Raw genomic sequence first — 22446 nt, 5'->3', positions numbered from 1 at the left:
ATAACAAGTTCTTTCGGCAGTTCACGCTGTGTCTTGATGAATACTCAATCTAGGTTTTGAGTGTTTATGAAAAAATACAAATGGAATGATCCAGATATTGCTTTCAATAATTGAAGAAAGCAATTTATTTTTTAGCGCACAATCACAGTGGTTTAATGAAATTTGAAGATCTCACATTAAATATATCATTTAAATGTCTTCGAATAGTCTCTTACAAGCTTCATTGTTCCATCATTCTTGTTGTTATCTTGATTACTTTCAGTTTTTTCTCTCTTCTCTTCATTTCAATCTTCTCAAACTTCTGCTCTCAGACATTTCACTTCCGACAGGTGTTACATACTACTCATATCTGCGAACATAAATAGCATACACCACACTCGTCCTCCCTTTAAACAGTCGTTCCTATGGTTGTTGTACTCTCTGTGCCTCTTTCTTCTTCCCCGTAATCTGTGTCACGCTTCTCGTCAAAATATCTAGTCCGCCAGTGCGCTGGCTTTCGTATCTCCGTCTACCTGCCAGGCCATTCAAATCTGATTTCCATCAGGCATCCGGGACGTTCAACACCTGCGTTACAGTGAACCATCTAGCTATCTACATCCGATGTCCGCCCAGGAGCCACATATTCCACTGGTTCCGTCGGTGGCAACTACTACAGCCAACACTGACCCGCCAGAGCACTTCACTCAACGTTGTCTCTTCTTAAGTCGAAAAACATTGAATGATGGTGATCTAATTAAAACCTCATAAGCTTTTAGGTTCAATTTTCTAAGATGAAACTAGTTTTTAGTAAACGGAAACATTATTTATTATCGTTTCCTGGAATTTCAAACACTATCAATAATCACAGATAGGTAAAAAACTTCTTTCTAAATCACTCTTATGTATCTACGAGATCACTATTTGTTTGATATACATTTACTATTTGACCTTTGTTCAATTACAAATATAACACATTTTATTTTAAGCATTTTTAAAAATAATTATCTTGATTTTCAGTTTTCAGTGAATAAATGACTTCATTCTAAGCATTGGAAATTATTATTCCTTGATTCGATAGAGTTCAGAGTTAATTTTCACCATAAACTTACATCATCTGTTGAATTATTGAAAATCTAGGAGTACTGAATAGCTATTTCTTCCTAAGTTGGAATATTTTAGCAACACACATGGATCTAACTCAGAATATTCATTCGTCATGATGTAGGTTATACAGTTGAGTTGTTGGCTGTAAATTGAAAGTTAGCTCTATATTACGAATTAATTGAAATATTAAATGAGCACTATTAGTTTTAAACTTAATAGTGTAATTGTTATCAAGATACTTGAAGGTTCCATGTTCACTTTCATGTAAGGTAGTAAGCTTATACTTCTTGAAAGTCACAAATTAAGAAAAACAGCGACCGAATACTCCCTGGTAATCAGTTTATCATATCATGTTATCATGACTCAAATATCAAGTCAATTCTACCTGTAAAATTTGCAATGTATCTATGAAGCTAAACAGTTTGACATCTCAGTGCAATGACTTCGGATTTTATTTGAATAAAGAAATAAAACTTGATTCATATGAACATGGTTTCTATTCCATAGACGATAAATTTGTCTGTACTTTGACAAATATCAAATGTTACATAGTTACAAATATTAGGCAAGATGAATTGAAACGGCTAGCCAGAAATTATAACCGTGTTTGTAATAATGAGTGTTATGTAGTCCGAATCCTCAAAAAGATATATACTTATTTAAGGTTTTACGTATACTTTGTTGACAAATGAAAACAAGTAAGAGATTCACTTCTGTAGCGTTTTCCATATTTAATTTCAGTATTTAGCATTAATTTATCAGACGTGATCAGTCTTTATAATTTAAGTAGTATCTGTAAATGAGTGTCACTTAGAGTAAGATAGATGAAAAATATATAGTGTATAATAACTTCAAAATTATAAAGAGTAGTAACAAAGTATAAGGGTTTTTAACTATTTTAATGGAATATAAGATAATAATTTGTTACATAGCATATGCTTACAAACAGTACGAATTATTAGTGTCCAAATTGAAAACATTATCTTTGTTCTATTCAAGACTTCCCAGATTGATGTACTTTCATGATAATACGTTTTGATGTTTGAGATCATGAGTCAGTTGAAGCTAGAGCACTATGGAAAACCTGGAAGCACTGGACGGCCGTTTCGTCCTATTGAGGGACTCCTCAACAGTGCGCAGTGACTAGTGGAGTTCAACCGGGTCAGTTGTAAGATTGTAACTCACTGATGATAATGATGAATGTGTCGCTCAATTTCGTGAATTAGTTGAAGTTAGACATTAACACTATTGGATGCCGGTCGGCTCAGTGGTCTAGTGGTCAAGCGCTCACACGCGAGACTGATCGGTCCTGGGTTCGAATCTCGCGGGGGTGGGATCGTGAATGTGCACTGCTGGGTAGTACCACAATAGGACGAAACGGCCGTGCAGTTTTTCCAGGCTTTTCATGGTGGTCTATCTTCAATTGACTTATGATCTCAACTATTGAAATTTCTAACGAATCTCCACAAAACCCCTTCATATATCTTAGGCAATAAATTTAATTGGTGATTATTTAACGATTCCGAACAGATGTAAAAATTAAAATATCCAGATTGGGTAGACCACATGGTATACTTTTTATAGCATGTGGTTTAATTGCTTAAATCTGGGAAAAGGATTTCACTGAGAATTTTTGTGATATCATGTGACTTTTGAAATCATAATGCGTTTATTATGGTCTAATTTATTGTCCATTAGATTTCGATTCAGAGTAATGTACGAATATTTGTTTACTAAATGCATTCTTTGTATCAGTTTCATAAAAGCAAGTGAATTTGTAAATGTAAAATGAGAGGGTCCAAAATGTTAGTTAATTCATAATACTTCCTTGAATAAGGTATTTACTGGAGAAAACAAATTGGAGCACTGCTGAATAAAACATATTTCTCAGAAATCTGTTCTTTAGTATCTTAATAGCTATATCCCTCTTGAATTGAATGTTCATGAATAAAACTTTATTCACAATTACGGGAGTACTTACAGCTTGATGTTTTGATTTTATATAACTAAAATATAAATAATAATTAGGATTGTTTTAAGTTTGCTTCTTTTCTCCAAATAAGTAAATGTTTCATTGGAATTGTTTATTTTATTAATTATTTCGTCTGTTTTTTTTTCTTTGTAATGTAGACATTCGATAATGTCACCCTGTTATTAAGTGATGTAGTAGGATTTACAACAATATGCAGTGGTCTTGCACCATTGGAAGTTGTAAGTCTACTTAATAAACTTTATTCAGTATTCGATGGACTTACAGAAAAACATAAAGTTTATAAGGTAAGATGAGAATTATTTTATTTTATAAATAATAGCTCTAGGAGATAGTTTTGATTTATAAAGACTAATGAAATAGTTAATTTTTTTTGCGCTGGAACTATAACAATAGTTTCGAGTTTCTTTAATGCTTTTTGTTCTTGTGAAGTCAGTTGGATATTGTCTTTCTTCCGTTGATTAAGAAATACTATGGTTTTATTTTATTTCCTGTTGAGTTTCTTCACTTATTCTGGCAGTTTTGAAGCGTCACTTGTATTGTAATTTAATCCTTTTAGGAGAAGGTGTTGTCCTATGTTTGTTACCACTGACGTTACCACTGTGATTACATCTCAGTCCTACACGAGGTTGATCGCTGCTCGGATAGCTCAGCGGTAACGTCTCTGACTGTGAAGCTAGTTGACACGAGATCGAATCCGTCAGGGAGCACCAGTTCCCTCAAGATTACAGGTACATCTTGCTGACGAGTGCCAAGTAGTACGAAACCCGGATCCAGGGTTTCCTGTCGACTATCAACAACCACCATCTAATATACATGAATTGTTGTAAAAAGAGCCATGACTTGCAGAGTTAAACGTTCAGATGGTTTTTACCTTTAGTTTTAAAATATTTTGACCGTTTTAAAATTTGACTTTTGGGTTGTGTAGTGTAGGTTTAACTAGCTGAGTTGTAAATATAACCTTTACATTATGAATATAACTTAAATTCATATAAATAAATTTATAGTTAGACATTGAATTGAATCATCAACCTAATACTATGGTATCTAATTCCTATGATCACCTATTGATAAGTGTTCAAATAGAATACAAGGAATCGATTAGGTATTAGTACTTTATGTAACAGGATAAACATTAAAATAGACACTTTTAATTAGATTAATGTCAAATTTTATGTTCATTGCAATTTTTACTTAAGTAATTAATAAATTATATGTATCTAAAGATTAGTATCAGAAGGGGTTTTGTGGAGATTGTAGTAATTTCAATAGTTGAGATCATAAGTCATTTGAAGATAGACCAACATGGATAACCAGGAAGCACTGCACGGCCGTTTCGTCCTATTGTGGGACTCCTCAGCAGTGCGCATCCACGATCCCACCCCACGGGATTCGAACTTAGGGCCAATTAGTCTCGCGTGTGAGCCCACGACCACTAGACCACTGAACCGACCGGTATCCAACGATGTTAATGTCTAACTTCAACTAAATCACGAAATTGAGCGACACATCCATAATTGTCATCAGTGAGTTACTACCTCACAACTGACCCGGTTGAACTCCACTGGTCACTGCTTCTCACTAGAACTCCAGGATATATCTCTTGAAGCGAGTCACTAGTGAGCATATGTTAATTAGTATCAGAAGGGGTTTTGTGGAGATTGTAGTAACTTTAACAGTTGAGATCATGAGTCAATTGAAGCTAGACAACTTATTGTTATCCCAGTAAACTACTGAAAACTAAAGAACTGTTGCGGACGATAGATCCCCAAAACTCATATTTTTTATTTTATCTAATCGATCAACTTATCGATTAAATGTTTAAATATTTGTATTGAGGTCAATTGATGAACCTATCGATTAAATGTTAAATAGCGGTCAATTAATGAACTCATTGATTAATGTTTAAAAATTTGCCATGACAATATCGATTGTAAATATTTGTATAAATACGCTTGATTGTGTGCTTGACCTGACTTGTTATCTGCTATTTGTCTGTAGAATACACTTTCTACATCTTACCCAGACTTCTTGATCGGGTTAGCAGAGCCGGGGACAACGAACCAGAATAGCTATCGAGTCGCTGAATCATTGATCCTTCGTTCTGTTCGAGTAAGACGCATCAGTAATAGCATTCAAGTCTAACGAATCATAACAAGAACATTAAACAGTTATATATTTTTTCTAGTTTGGTATTTTCAGCTTTACTTACATACTAATCACAACAAATCATATTATGAATTGACTGAAATTCTTTGATTAAATCTCGTACTTTTGAAAAACGTCTCAAACTATAACAAAAAACATTTAGCTATCTATTGATAACTAGTTTTTTGAGTTCAATGAGGGAACTATGGTAACTCACTTATCGATATGTTTACACGTAGTAATTAATAATAAATTTTAAAAAGGTTCTTATGATAAATCATTGGATTATTTATAGTAAGTTAAGTGGTACTTAGAAACTGTATTTATTTTACGAATATTTTGTAATATAAACCAATCGAACTCATTTAAATTAAAGAGCCATGGAGTTTTATAGATGAGTATTTTTATATTTTGAATGCACTAATGTTATCCTGTGGTTTTCATCAATGAATTAATGTGAAATTAGTTCTTACTAAATGTTAGTATCTAAACTTATGATAAGCTATACAGCTAAAAAACTATCCGTTTCTGCAATTAATGGAATATTAAGGGATGATAACAATAAATCACCTTAGGTTAACTGAAAATAAAAGAACTTTCAGACCTAAAATAATCCAGTATAATGGTCAAGTAAAATCATTGTGAAACCTCAAGTTTATTGGTAAATGTATCCAAATTGAGAAATCATATAATAAAATGAAAATTATTTGGTATTAATTATCTAAAAAGATGAAATAAAGATAAACAGGAAACTTGAATTAATTATCTTTTAAATGTTTTATGAATTGATGAACTCAAGGGACGTTTGAGAACTGTTCATACTAGAAAACTATGATTCACTACTTAGAGAAATAAATGAACATGACATCTCCGTTCAGTGATCGGTCAATTGTAGATAAATCTCAGTTTTACAAAAGATCGATCAATGTCCAGATAGCTCAGGAGTAACATCTTTGACTGTGAAGTTGGGTGACGAGGATTCAGATCTCACAGTGAGAATTAGTTCTTTCAAGATTATGGGTACGTCCTGTTGATTAGTGCCAAATAACAGGAAAACTAAATTAGGCTGGTTTCTCTCTTAACTACTGTCAGCCACCTAACGCCACTATCTTATGTCTTGTACACTTTAAGTTTTTTAATTATCCATTTAGTGTATTTTTTAGAGTGAATTTTGTCTTATAAAATGTAGCACTGTTCGTCTATCAGTAGAAAAGCTTATATCCTCATACTATTTTTATCAGATATAAGAGAAAGCAACATCAGAATAAGGAAATATTACTAAAAAGATATTTTGTAAGAATTCCGTTAAAAAACAAACAAACATAGGAATGTTTGTTGGAAGGGTAGTAAATTTTTCAAACATAAAATCACCAGGCACTTGATAGATGATTAATAGACAGAATACGAACATCTGTAAAAGATTTAAAATAATTGACAAGCAGCTATTGCCAATTTTACTTCATTTTACATAGGGAATAACAAACTATAACGAAAATTGCCGACTAGATCTATGTATGCGGAAGAGAAATGAGAAAAACCATTCTTTTTTTATCATGAGGATAATAATTGAAATCACTTAAAGTTTTATTTCAACCATAAATTTATTGATGTTCAGTTAGTGACTTGATTTTGTTTCTAGCTTATTTTCATCTATTATAAACCCGTTTTATTGGTAACATTTTCACTACAAATACGGAGTGATTTTTTTCATCATAGTCACTATTAGGAATTACAACATTACAATTACAACAACGCGCCCTCAAATGCCCTGGTACGGCCGAGAGTGGGGAGAGTCCGCTCGCGCTCTCGAAATGCTCTCACATGGCCACGCGTATATAGCCTCTTCCCGGGATGTTCTACTCACTGCATTCTCGTGGCGGGGGTGTTGTTTGCGAAATTGAGAGGACGAAAAGTGAATGTCCGGTGCTTCATCCGGGTTGGTGAACATGGAGAGTCCACTTAGGGAGTTGGAAAACCCTCATTCCAAACCAATGGTTCACATGGGCTCCAGTATCCTAAAGGAATAAATGCGTATGAACCAATCGTTGGTCACTGGCTACCATGAGAATGCATCTCCTTACGTTCCTCTACTGCCTTGTGGATCAGACCTTCATGTCGAAGGCTCCGGGTGTGACCCCCATAAGGAAACCACCTGTTTCGGTTTTGGCACCCGAGCAGTATCACAGCCCTCAAACATATCAAATGAGATTTGTGTGGCGCATATGTGTTTGGTGCCTCCTTGTACCAATATCTATGTGTTAAAATAAATAAAATAATACAACATTACCCGTATTATGTAACATTGTTTTCTTAACAAACAAATAACTCACTGGTGACAATGGTGGATGTGTCAATTGAAGATAGACCATCATGGAAAACCAGGAAGCACTGCACGGCCGTTTCGTCCTATTGTGGGACTCCTCAGCAGTGCGCATCCACGATCCCACCACGCATGAGATTCGGACACAGGACCTATCGGCCTCGCGCGTGAGTGCTTGACCACTAGACCACTGAACCGACCGGCATCCAATGGTGTTAATGTCTAACTTCAACTAATTCACGAAATTGAGCGACACATCCACCATTGTCACCAGTGAGTTATTTGTTTGTTAAGAAAACAATGTTACATAATACGGGTAATGTTGTATTATTTTATTTATTTTAACACATAGATATTGGTACAAGGAGGCACCAAACACATATGCGCCACACAAATCTCATTTGATATGTTTGAGGGCTGTGATACTGCTCGGGTGCCAAAACCGAAACAGGTGGTTTCCTTATGGGGGTCACACCCGGAGCCTTCGACATGAAGGTCTGATCCACAAGGCAGTAGAGGAACGTAAGGAGATGCATTCTCATGGTAGCCAGTGACCAACGATTGGTTCATACGCATTTATTCCTTTAGGATACTGGAGCCCATGTGAACCATTGGTTTGGAATGAGGGTTTTCCAACTCCCCTAAGTGGACTCTCCATGTTCACCAACCCGGATGAAGCACCGGACATTCGCTTTTCGTCCTCTCAATTTCGCAAACAACACCCCCGCCACGAGAATGCAGTGAGTAGAACTTCCCCGGAAGAGGCTAGGGAAGTCCTACTCGCATAATATTCTTGTTGTTTCGTTGTACTACTTAAACTTGGATTAATTTTGACTTAGTTGTTTATTCTCTGAAGAAGTGACTTACATCGAGTCACGAAACGTCAGAAAATCTAATTTTTCTACTCATTAGGATATTATAAATATACTAATTAATCCATAACAATCTATCCAATACTCAGTTTAATCGAAATTATCAAATCAAACCTACAAAAATCAGTCAAATTATATGAAATATACAATCTGTTAATTATTATTTTAACATTGAGAGATGTAAAGTATAGAAAGTGAATTATTTTTTCTCTTCTTTACGAAAACTATTAAAACTACTTTATATTTTGAAAGGCATCTTTTTTCTCTTTTTTAGTGTTCATCAGTTGTTATTAGATGATTTCAATAGAAATTGACATTTATGACTAGTGTATATGAAAATATACATATTTTAGTGAATGACTTATATTGTCTACGTTGAATATACTTTTCAATATCCTTCACGTGATTTTCTATCAGAATATAATGATTAGCATAGATTGGGTGATATTGTTTATTTCCTTTCTGTTGACTACAAACTAAAGTCAATATATATATATTTATTTATTTATATACATTTATGATAATTGAAAGTATTTATGAACAATTAATTGCTTACTGGTTGAAATCATGAGTCAATCGAAGCTAGACCACCATGGAAAACCTGGAAGCACTCTAAGGCCGTTTCGTCCTAGTACGGGACTCCACAGAAGTGCGCATCCACGATCTCGCCCCCCCCGCGCGAGATTCGAATTCAGGATCAATTAACCATTAGACCACTGAACCGACCGGCATCCAACGATGTTAATGTCTAACTTCAACCAATCTACGAAGTTACGGCACCGTACACCATTGTCTTCAGAGAGTTGATATCTCACAACAGACCTGGTTGAACTCCAGTGGTCATGGCTTCTCACTAGCACTGCTGAGGCGTCTCATATTGGAACGAGACGGCCGTCCAGTGCTTCCAGGTTTTTCATGGTGGTCTAGCTTTAATTGACTTAGGATTTCAACCAGTGAAATTTCTAAAATCTCCACAAAACCCCTTCTGATAATTAATTACTTATTTAATTAATAAAATTTGAACTAGAAAGTATGATGTTCTTTGATACTTATGTAGTTATTTCTTGTAATGTTCTTCTTGAAGATAACAATTAGTTTATTAGTGAAATGTTTATTATCGATGTTCACCTTTGAATAAGTGTCACGATAAGAATTTAAACAGCTGATTGATTTTCAGTTAGTCTGTGAAGGCGATATCATTTAAACATTGAACTATTTTATAGGAATATAGGAAAAGTCAGTTGATGATGGTTTTGTAGTAAGAGGGATAAATATGTTTTTAGTTATAATTTCTATTAACATATTCAAATTATTTGTTAGACTTCACCTGAAAAACATTTTGGTTCTGGACTGAAATCTACTTTGTAAGTATTTAGAGAAGGTGATTGGTAAAATAAACATTCAATACTAGTTTAACAATCTATGGTAATGTTAAATATTTGTTTCAGTAAAGAGAAATGTCAGTTCCCCCAGTCACTATTATATTATCGATTCAATGAAATGGAAAGAGTGATCTACATTCTGAATCTTAACTAATTTTTAATATAGATTGATTGTCAAGAAATATTTTAATAAGTTACTGTCTTACTTCATAGATCTTAGCTTCCAACAAGAGGTCTGAGAAATCCTCGTGACATATGATTTTTACTGGGAGTAGCAAACATCAGCTCGTGATTCACATACAAATGTATTAAAAAAACCATCTGTCTTGATATTATTTATTAAGTGAATGATCATTTCTTAAAATTAGGTTGAAACGATTGGTGACGCTTACATGATTGCATCAGGATGCCCATCACGTACAGATTATCATGCTCCATTTATTGCTGAGATGGCACTCGATATGGTTGAATCAGTTCAAACAGTTAAAGATGAATCTAAGGAACCACCAGAAAGTTTACGAATACGTGTTGGTAAGTCAAATAACTAGATTGTCTTTGTAGCGTTTTTTCTCAAACAATTTGATTTTTAATTAGTGAAAGAAAATCAATTTTTATTAATGATGGTTCCGTTTGTTTTACCGTTCAGATTTATTGTTACAATGATCGATACAAAAATGTAACCATTGTACCATTTGTATCCTAGAATGCAAAAATGTAACAGTATTTACCATTGAATTAACAGACTTATTTATTATACGGTTGGAGGAATTTCATAGAAGGTATTATATTTCATATATCTATTACTAGTTGAAATCCGTCAGAAATAATGTGTCTATTAGCATCAAGTTCATTCCCTTTAATGTTCAATTCAGTGATTTTATCACTGTACCATTCGGCTAGTTTTTAGTATCTTGTGTAGATAAGACATACTTACTAATTGATTGCTTAGTAGTAAACAATTCCGCATTGTTTAGTTAGTAATGTTGATCAAAATCTTTCGTCAATGCAGTTATAATAGAATCACTGAAATAAATTCATAATAAATATACTTTTCATAATTCAAATGTTAATAATAACATCAAATAGTTCATTCTATTTGTTTTGAATTTCTTAAATAAAATAGGAAATATAACCAGCATATAATACAATATTATTAAATAATTGGCCGAAATTATTATTTAATTTGACTTATCGATTTTCTATTGTAATCATGATCTGATCTAAGTAAGACTGACAATGGAAATCAAAAATCACTGGACAGCCGTTTCGTCCATATATGGGGTTCCTCAGCAGTGGACATCCATGACTCCGTACGGGAGAATCAAACACAGGACCTTCAGTTTTGCGCTCAAACACTTAATCTCCATGGTAATGAGTTGGTATCTAATGATGTTAGTGTCTAGCTTCAATCAATCCCACGACATTGCGCAACCATCTTTCATTGTCGTTGGTAGGTAACCGCTTCACTCCCAACACGGATTGATTTCCCTGGCCACAGCTTCTTACTATAACTATGGAACTTTCCTCTCAAATCTAGTCACTAGTAAGCACACTATTGTTCTAACTTAAATCAGTTCATTATTTCGATGAAGTTCAACAACTTTTATGTCTTACTGACAATTATCAGTTTTTGATAGTATGTAGTGATCATTGGTACACTTAAATAACTAAACGACATCATTACAATAAAAAAGAAATCTCTATAAATTACTGTATTCACTTTTTAAAAAAGTAGATTGTTAGGATAAAATAATATGAATACTAAATGGTACTGAATTTCTTTATGATCACTTAATGAATGAAAGAATAAATAACATAATATACAATTTGAAAGATATTTAACAAAATAAATGGAATGAGCAACAACTGCATAAACAATAACAAGAAAGAAAGAACGTAGGAACAACAAGGAAACTATAAAAATAAGCTTTTGTGTGTGTGTGTGTTTCACTAATTAATTTGGTTTTTTTCACTGATTACCAGGGTAGTTTCATTAAATTGAAACTTAAAATTATACATTTTATTCTTTTACCTCTTTCCATTTACAAATACATATTCCATGTAGACTTTTTAAATTGAATAAGCTTTCTGTTCATTTGAATCTAGGTAAGTTAGTTCTACGAGCTTATTAGTTTACGAAGTGTGATTATACAACAATATTAAACAGTGGTTAAGATTTCGTCCTAAATATCATTAGTGGATCATTAAAAAATTCTTATTAATATTGATATAGAAACTATACCAGTTAAGTAAGTTAATGGGTATCTGAAATTAAAAGCTCAATGGATACTGAGTTGAATGTTGCAATTAAAATATAATGAGTTCAAATCATAATCTGAACATTTATGTATGCCCAGTTGATGAGCCCTAAGTGTTACAAAACGTAATCATAATCTGTGTTTGCTTAACAGCTTCTGTTGTAAAATTAATTAATGCAAATGAACGAAGAAAATTCTTTTCAATAATTTCTCATCAGGTTCTACAATTACAAATCCAAATTAATAATCCATAAAATTGGACAGATTTAAGGCAGACTACATCATTCGGAAATTGTAATATATGAATCAAGAATTGTTGTTTGTCATATCAGATCAAATCAAATCGTTAATGTTGGGGCTAACTAGTATGAAGTTGTTGACTTCAATCAGTTTACAAGCTAAATGAAATTGTGAGATAAATGATGGGAATAAGTATGATCAACATGCCGTGAGAGAGAGAATAATGGAATAGAAATCAGAAATTACGTAATATGTAGGATATATTGGCAGATTTTCTAGGAATTTATACATTTTGGCTCGTGAGCACCTCCCAATGTGGTTAAGCAGAGGTGTAGTCAAAACGGTTAACAGCTCCATTTGGATCCATTTAATTCAGATGGGATATACAACCAACATGGAGCAATCTTTCACAATAATATATTGTGTTAACAGCAGTCTACCTAATTCAGTCAGACTAAGAATCCTATAGACGGCCGAAGCAATTGCTATTCGGATAAAAAAGTCAGAGCTTTGCATCCAAAAGAAATATGTTCAGCCGCTCCTTTTTACCCTGGCCAACTAGTTAATAATCAATGTTCATTTTAATGTCCCAAACTTATCTTACCATTATTATTATTATTATTATTATTATTATTATTGTCTTTATCATTCTTATTACTATTACACGTGATAACCGTTTTGAGATATTTATTCAGCATCCAACCCTTATCTATTATATCTGACCTAATTCATATTATTCTACATATTACGTAATTTCTGATTTCTATTCCATTATTTTCTCTCTCACACCATGTTGACCATATAAACTGATTCAAGTTAACACTTCATATTAATCAGCCCCAAGATGAACGACTTGTTTCATACACATAGTTGCCTTTGTCATTTTGAAAAGAGCAAGAACAAAGATTCTAGCAGAATAGCATGAATTCATTTTATTTCGTAGGTTCTCGTCAGCTGCTTACAACCTGTGATATTTAAAAATCATAATTACATAATGGGTTTGATTTGATATGACAAACAACAATTCTTGATTCATATATTACAATTTTAAATGATGTATTTTGCCTTAAATCTGGCCAATTTTATGGATTATTAATTTGGATTTGTAATTGTAGAACCTGATGAGAAATTCATTGGAAAGACCATTCTTCATTCATATTAATTGTGTTTTAATGCAAATGATCCATACTGTACAATATCTAGTAAAATTAAAAAAATCTTTTGAAGATAGCATAGATTTTACCAACCAATTCTCATCATATTGGATAGACTTCAGAGATTTGCCAAACCTCCATGTATATACGATTGTTTCGTATTATTTTCAATACAGATTCGACAATATGTAGGTGTTATATGACATGAATAAGATCGATTTCTAAATAATTTTCTTGCTTCAAATAAAGAATGAACTACATAAAGATAATGACAGTAAGCATATCATTTTGATTACATTCTATAATAAAACATTGTCATTTGAATCCAGTGTTCCATACCAACTAGTCTTTGATCTTTAATTGTGATTTAACAGGAACTTCCTTCAGGGTCATATTTGCCAGGATTTAAGATATGAATGTAAAAATCTGAATTCAACGGGAATTGAAAATCTCATCGGTCCTAGAAAGGAACCTAAATATTTCGCTCTGACAATTAATTGTCATTGCATAAGTAACAATATCGTCATCAAGATTTTTAGCAGTCATAGAATATCGAAGATTTCACTCTGGTTGTTGTATAGTGTTATTAAAATCTAAATTATATGGGAAACATTGACGTGTATTTTCTTTGCTTTATTTGTTTCACTTCATTTATTGAGAAAAATAGATTTCATACAATCTTCAATCTTGCTTAAAGTTTCGTTTCTACAAAGATCTTTATTCCAATATGCATGATCATGCATTTAAATGAAATTCAATGATGTCATACTTCACGATTTTAAGTTTTCAACATTGTTAAAGTGTTATATGATCTGTAATTTCTATGTTATACTATTCTGTTCAAACTAACAATGTTAGGCATCATAGTATGATGTGATATACAAATCAATTCAATTATTAAATTATGTTTATTCTATTTGATCAATCTCCAAAAATTGAAGAACATAAAGTTTGCTTGAACATTTATTCGATGATTGTTTAGATCATCAATGGAAGATAATGATCAATCAACAATTGTTTTTTCTCTAATATGGAACTCCTTAGGTGCTGCTGAAGTCGTTCTGCTATGTAAATTATCAATTTCTCTCTAGATCGTTTGATGTAAGTCACTGGATTCACTTAATCAAAGGATATAGATGTGCTGTGTCTGTTGATATGGTTTCTGAAGGGTTACAGAATTTCTACCAACCATTTTGTAATTGCATGGTATGAAGAGTTAGTCCTATTTACCATGGGACGAAGAGGAACATAGGACCAAGATATATATATATATATATATATATATATATATATATATATATATATATATATATATCATCATGTAGTTAAACTAACCTTAATTATACCCTAGTCGGTAATGGTTATAAGCTCAATGGATAATTCATTCCTTTTTGGTACCTTGACACAGCACTCATGCTTGTATTGACATACAATAGGACGTTGATTAATTTGAATACAAAATAACAAAAACAAAAAAGAACAGTTAACTTTTGATAAGGCAACATTCATTTACCATTTTAAAAATTCATCAGTTAATAAAGTGGAGAACGATTTATATATTTCATGTTTTTCCAATGGTATTGCTTTTCAATAGTTGAAATCATGAGTCCAGTGAGGCTAGACCACCATGGAAAACCTGGAAGCACTCTAAGACCTTTTCGTCCTATTGTGAGACTCCTCAGCAGCGCGCATCCACGATCCCGACCCTCGCGAGATTAGAATCCAAGAACGATCAGTCTCGCGCGTGATCACTTAACCACTAGACCACTGAGCCGACCGCTATCCAACGATGTTAATGTCTAACTTCAACCAATCTACGAAGTTGCGCCACCATACACCATTGTCTTCAGATAGTTGATATCTCACAACAGACCTGATTGAAGTCCACTAGTAACGGCTTCTCACTAGAACTCCAGGAAATGACTGATAGGTCCTGGGTTTGAATCTCGTGGGGTCGGGATCGTGGATGCGCGCTGCTGAGGAGTCTCACAATAGGACGAAAAGGTCTTAGAGTGCTTCCAGGTTTTCCATGGTGGTCTATCTTTAATTGACTTATGATTTCAACCATTGAAATTTCTAAAATTCTCCACAAAACCCCTTCTGGTATTGTTTTTATTTAAAAAAATATTCATCTATTTATGTATTTAGGTGTACATTCAGGTCCAGCCGTTGCTGGTGTTGTAGGTGTAAAAATGCCACGTTATTGTTTATTCGGTAGTACAGTTACAACATCGGAACTAATGGAACAAACTAGTTCAGTAAGTTATTATATTTTCTTGCACAAAATGAGTAAAGAGATAAAAGTATATGCACTTGTATGCATGTATGTACGCACATAGTTTACGATTTACTGACTTCAATTACGACTGTTAAATTAAGTGTTGATATGCTAAGTGCAAAGCAAAAAAATTTCAACATGAGCTGATATATTAGAGGAATTTTATTCACAAGGCAGTTGAACACAACATTAAACCACCGAAACAATAATGAGACCTTGTCAAAACCTGGGTTATAAGGTTATGGTGAAGGATTGCTAAGGTCGGCAGTCTGAAGATCACTCGTTCATATTCAAGTTCAAGCTTAGCTTTTCACTTTACCTTGAATTATTATCATAGTATCAGTTTTGTAGATAGTTTGAAAATATTCTTTCAACTTTCTATTTACAGTTTTGTAATGCACATTATTCAAGATGTTAAAACTCAGTATAACTTACAGTGTTTGCTTATTGTTACTAATAAATAAGTATAAAAGGCAAAAGGAATAGTATGTTTTTTTTTTCAATATTAAAAGTTTACATAAGATAGATTCTGATTTAGGTATCATTCAGTCTTTGAGATTCAAAGTTCTTAGATTGTAATAGACTGTAAATACTAGAAACAAAAGGGTTTGCGATCCAATAGTGCGTAGTGCACTAAATCTGTAAAATGCAGAAACTTTGAACTGCTATATTGTACATTTGTAAATGCATACTTACGTAGATAATTTCACTTTTTGATGTAAGAACAAGAATTGGTGTATTTTTAGAAAAGAAGAATAAATTCATCATGATTAATGTTTGGTGGCTTTTTTTCCACTGATAACTGCCACATCCTATTTCTTTCTCTTGTTTAACGGAATAAGGAGGTAAAAAACAACTTGATTTGGATGTTATGACACTAATGGTATTTCAATCAATTACATTCCATTATCGTAAACAATACATAACAGCAATAAATATCATTTCAAATCAGATTGTAGTTGATAAATGTTTCATCTTGTGCTAGACTAAATTTATCTATTTCATAAAAAAAGGGTGAAAAGAAAACTGTTGTGTCGCGGTAGAACTTTAAATACGCAATAATAAGTGTAAAACATTCAACAGTCAACTAGAATTATAGGAAATAACTATACTACTACTGTTCATATGAGAGAAGAAACCTTATGACAACGCCCCACAAGCGAATAAATATACGAAAACAATGCAGGTGATCAATAGGCGCTTATAAAGTGGATTAGTGATTTATGAATAAACAGAGTACGTAGCGAAAAACAAAGCACAAATGTGAAGCCTGACGATAAACCAGTTAACTTGAAACATTAATATCAAATATAGTTCTCATAAACATTATGTTTCTAACCTTATAAATGTGATGAGTGATTACTGAAACTGTTTAGAATCCTTAAATTCTTTCCGGTTATTTCCATTTTTCTTGTAAATCATGTAGTTTTTACATATGATGATTGAGCCATCGTTGTTATCAGAAAAATTGAGTAACTCTTCAACCTATACATCATTTTTTTGATAAGTTGACATCAGCTACAAATTTGTTGAATACCAAAAGAATAATGTTCACATTGTTTCGTCTGGGTTTGAACTCATTCAGACTACTTACCAATGATCATACACGGAGTCAGGCCCATGATTTTTAAGTTGTACTGTGTAGAAGTTACTTTTCAACTACTTTATCTAAATTCAATGTTTACATTCTTAAATATATTTTTTTAATTTTTCATATCATTTCAATTATATGTAATCATATAGTTGAATGGATTGTATTTCACTCAGCATACAAAATAAGAAAAATATAGTACAGTCATCATTTTTATTCAAACTTCTAAGATAATATCTTGTAAGCGATGATGGATAGTGGCTAGCAGTGGAATCCAGGACGCTCGTTTCGTCTTATTTGGGACTCGTCAGCTGGATGTACCTGCATCTCAGAATTGATTTTCACTCGGAGACTCGAACCCAGTACCATTCGCTTCAAACGCCATCTCGTTATCCACTTAGCTACTGAGTCCTGATAGCCACTTGCCTGTGTAATGGGATGAATTTAAATTCACTGATCAATTACAGTCTTAAACTTCAATGGGGAGATATAAGCCAAATAATGCCAAGTGAATTATAAGATAATATTTTGTACAAGAATAAATATAATCAATTGGAAGATATTCACCTACATCATATTTTAATACATCAATCTGAATAAATTTAATTAGTTAATTAGTTCATTCTACTTTCTTTATTCTATTGATTATGAACATCATGATAACCTGTATTGTCTAGACATGTTCAATAAAGTTTGCCGTTTGTTATAGATATTAAAGAGGAAATAATTGTAGTATTAAATACATTGGTACTCGTTATCGGTATACATTATAATTCCCTTAGGTTAACTCCATTTAATGCATTCCTCTATTTAATTTTGTACACAATTTATCGACTAACTCAGTTAAGCTATGATGATATAAAAAGTCGAATACGACATTTACTGAACATCAATATATTCCAAACACTGACACGGCAATAGACAAACAGTAGTAATGAGTGAAATCATAAACGGTATGGTGACAATGTGATCCTATTAGGTGCGATTAAAATCACATAAATGAGGCAAAAAATGTATGAAGTATAAATGGGTAAATAGATAACTAAATAGACTGTAAATAAAGATAGACATTAGACACACATTTATGTTCAAATAGAAAAGTACGCAACTAATTTAATGTCTAATGTTAAATCAAAGTAACTAAAGTAGTCAAAATGACACCTACACTTGATCGGCACAGTTTTATGTGACCACAGAGAGTTTGACTTGTGGCGCACATCAATAGATCAGAGGGGTTCTGTACAATACAACACAACTACAGAAGTGATAATAAATAAGGACCTTAGTGTTGGTGGTGAGTATGACACTGTCAGAATCTACTGGTTTACATCTTCAACACCGACCAATTATCAAATACAAATCGACAGCAGTAACTTACAGAATAGAATAATTTTCTTGGCTAATTGTTTTATTAGCTTAGTTCATACTTTTATAAATCATCAAGAGTTTCTTCAACTATTTATGTTTAGCCTCAAAGAATACAAGTCAGTGTGAAAGCATATGAAAATCTTTTAAAATACGGTGTTTATGATTTAACTGAGAAGGGAAGAGTTGAATTAAAAGTGAGTAAAATTTCATTTTTGTTTCGTTTTTGATTTTGTTAAAATCGTTTATACTGAAATTAAGACAACTTTCTAGCATTTGATTGCTCGCTAAGTGGTGACCCATATAATCTAAGTCAAGTCCATTTTGGTATTGATCGATTTCCACCGATCCCGTTGTAATACGACCACTAGTTTAAGTGACTTGATTTCACATGTACTATGTTGAAATGTCTGGTGGTAGCTGGAGGAAGTAGACCGGAACTCCTGAACCTTGATCAACAGAATTCTATCAGAGCTGAAAAGGACATGACATATATGACATTTTTCATTTCTCAGTGATCAATCATTTTTAAATACATCTCAGTCCCACATGTCAGTTAAGGCCTGGATGGTTCAGTAGTAACGTCCCTGACTGAGAACCTGAGTAATGCACAATGGAGTCAGCCGGAGAGTATCGATTCCTTCAAAGTTATAGGTACACCTTGTTAACTGATGTCCAATAGCACGAAACATAAGTCAAGCTAGGTTCCTTTTTGACTAAATCCAACTAACACATTACGTCTGAATATTATTTTGTGTATATTCATGAGAAAATCTATTTCTTTATTTAGAAAGATGATATTCTATTCAAACAATTGCATCCAAAATGCTTCTAATTAATTTATTCTTGATTAAACAATCACAACACGTTTCGTTCCAGTTGAACAAATGCGCGACAACCATGACTTAATACCTAGGGGTATTACCACGCTGGCTTTTAAAGTCATAGGTATTTATTATGACGAGTGGTGTACGAATTCTGATACTGATACATAAAGTGTCACACGCTAACTCCCCAAATGACTACTTGAGCGAGAACAAAAGAGTGGACGAGAAAGTATATTGAGCTACTAAATAAAATGCAAAAATACTGATTTATATAGGTACAACTCTACTCCTAAGGGAATCAATTCACGTCTTAGCCAATGAAACGCACTTGTCCTTCAGATCACTTCTGATTGCCGTCAATTGACATTCTCATTTGGTTACTTCTGGTTGTCTTACCATGTCAATATTGGGTCTCATTTTCAATGTGAACGTCAGCATTGGGATACAGTTACATCTAGATGACAAGTAACACTTTAAACAAGATGAACGTGATGGAGTTCACTGCTTATTACTCTTCAGAATATACTTGATTTCTAAGAATAATCATTACCAAGAAATCTGTACAACAGAGATTGATCAAATTTCAACTCTGAATATCGACAGCCAAGAATATACGATTCTTCGCAAATGCTGCCTTTCTGAAAAGTGTACAACCTTTCGTTGTCAAAGTTACAAAAAACTCAATAAGAGCCAATGTGGTTGCTGGCAATATACAGCGAAAAGAATGCACATTATTCAGATGTTCATTTACTGAACTGCTAACATCTAACTGGCGATCACTCAATATTTATCGTCAGGATCGACCAAGAAGAAAGAAACGGAAACTTGTTGAAATACCTTACGCTGAGAAATCTATATTGTACCAAAAATATAATATTGAATAAAGCTGATAATAATAATAATAATCATATGAAATAAATTGTTCAATCAGTTCATACAAGCATTTTAACCGTTCGGTTAATATGCTACTGTTTTCTTTGCAATTATATAAAAGCAGAAACAAATTTTGGATAATTAATCAGTGATTAGTTAAGTTAATAACTATGAAGAACCTAAATCAGTTTTGAAATAAAAGGAATAAAGTAAAAACCAGTTAAAAGCTACTAATCACATGATGAACACTGTATTTAATAGGTTTTTTGAACCAAATACTATTCAGTTCATTTTGTATTGGTTGCTTCAATCTTCCTATTGATGTTTAGGACTGCAATCGATCAGTTTCTTATTGGCATACGTGCATGCTGAGCGAATTGTATCGGTATTGCCTCAAGTCATAATCATTATAAGCTGAGATGATGGTGGCTAGCAATGGAATTCAGGACGCGCGTTTCGTCCTTTTCGAGACTCGTCCAAGAGTGAACACCAACTCTGGAATGCAGGCACATCAAACTGACGAGTCCCAAATGGGACGAAACGCGCTTCCTGAATTCCATTGCTAGATACCATCATCTCAGCTTATAAATACTGTTCACTAATAAATTATGTAAAATAAAATATTCCATTCGAGGTAAGCATAAGCACAGAACTGCTGATTTACGTTGTGAACTTAATTTCTATCCATGATTATCTGATAAATATTTCACTTGAAACATCTTGATTGAAAATCTTATTTGTAAGTAATAGCTTTGATAACCTAACATATTTGCATTGATACACTCACTTAACCAGTGTTTCCATCTGACAAATTTTATTCGTAAATAATTTGGAATATAATGTTTTCCGGTAAATTATTCGTTCATATCAGTAATTGATCAGTCAATTGAATCATCCGATTTTTTGTTCATTTTTAATTGTTACATTAATAACAGTGTTTTTTCTTGTAGAAGGAATCACTTAAACTATTGGGAAATATTATTCAAAGTGAAAATTTCATTTTCTAGTTTACTATTCGTATATTAACTTCCTTTATAATCGGATCAGATAAACACCAAGATTTACTCGAGTATATTAACTTCAGTATGGGAATTCGGAGATGTTTATATTTTATTGAGGTCACTAACATATCTAAGTTGGACAACCATTGAAAATAAAAAAATATTAAATGATGACTTCAGTAGTCAATCTAAGCTAAGCCACCATTGAAAACCTGGAAGCACTGAACAGCCGTTTCGTCCTAGTATGAGGCTCCTCAGTAGTGCACGCCATTGATCTCGCAAGCGTGACTCAAGCCCAAGACCTACCGGATGCTCACTAATATGAAGTTTCATACTAGGACGAAACGGCCGTTCAGTGCTTCCAGGTTTATATATATAATTTATATTTATAGGACTGTAACATTCATACAAGACAATGATTATTGCTAAGAACAATTTTTCTTATTATTTATTAAAAGGATGGTGGTACAATATTAACTTATTGGTTAAATGGTAGATCAAATTCTTCAGATGATGAGAAAACTGCTAAATTCTTAGATGAATTAAATACTGAACGTGAAAGAATTGCCGATTCCAATATGGCTTCATCACATCAACGTTCTGGTGAAAGCTGGGAATCTGTAACAGCTAGTCGTTGTAGTTCCGCTAGAACATTGGCATCAAAACGTAGTTCAATGTCAATATCTCAACGTGCTAGTTTAGCAGATCCAGGAATTGATATAAAATCAATGGCAAGATTAAAAAGTTTAGCACAAATTAATGAAAATAATAAACGTTAAAGTATTACAAAGTAGAAATTGAAACAAACAAACAAACAAACAAACAAACAAAAAGTCCCTAAATGAATAAACAATGACAATATAGAAACATTTAAAAAGGAAAAGAGAGAAGAGTGAATATTTATTATTATTATTTTTGTTGGTTTTGTTTTCATTGTTTCGTTGTACTTATTATTCTTCTACTTCGAAACAACAACAAACATTTGATTGAACATAATTAAGATGAAATATGTTTATCAATTAAATAAGGAGAATGTTTATTTAGAGTTATTATTTGTATGTATT

At 32.8% G+C, this 22446-nt stretch overlaps 1 protein-coding gene across 1 annotated transcript in view; it reads left to right on the top strand.

Moving 5' to 3' along the window:
• GYC88E_2 (Soluble guanylate cyclase 88E) overlaps positions 1–22446 on the top strand; it is a 36234-nt gene extending 13788 nt beyond the window's left edge. Inside the window, exons 6-10 of the mRNA XM_051216231.1 lie at positions 3214–3360; positions 10164–10326; positions 15596–15705; positions 18786–18878; positions 21841–22446. Coding sequence (XP_051066800.1) covers positions 3214–3360; positions 10164–10326; positions 15596–15705; positions 18786–18878; positions 21841–22161 — 834 coding nt within the window. The 3' untranslated portion in view covers positions 22162–22446. The remainder of the gene's footprint in view (positions 1–3213; positions 3361–10163; positions 10327–15595; positions 15706–18785; positions 18879–21840) is intronic.

Source organism: Schistosoma haematobium, chromosome 4, assembly GCF_000699445.3.
Source record: "Schistosoma haematobium chromosome 4, whole genome shotgun sequence".
In the NCBI taxonomy this organism is placed as follows: domain Eukaryota; kingdom Metazoa; phylum Platyhelminthes; class Trematoda; order Strigeidida; family Schistosomatidae; genus Schistosoma; species Schistosoma haematobium.
This window is presented reverse-complemented; position numbering and strand designations above follow the sequence as displayed.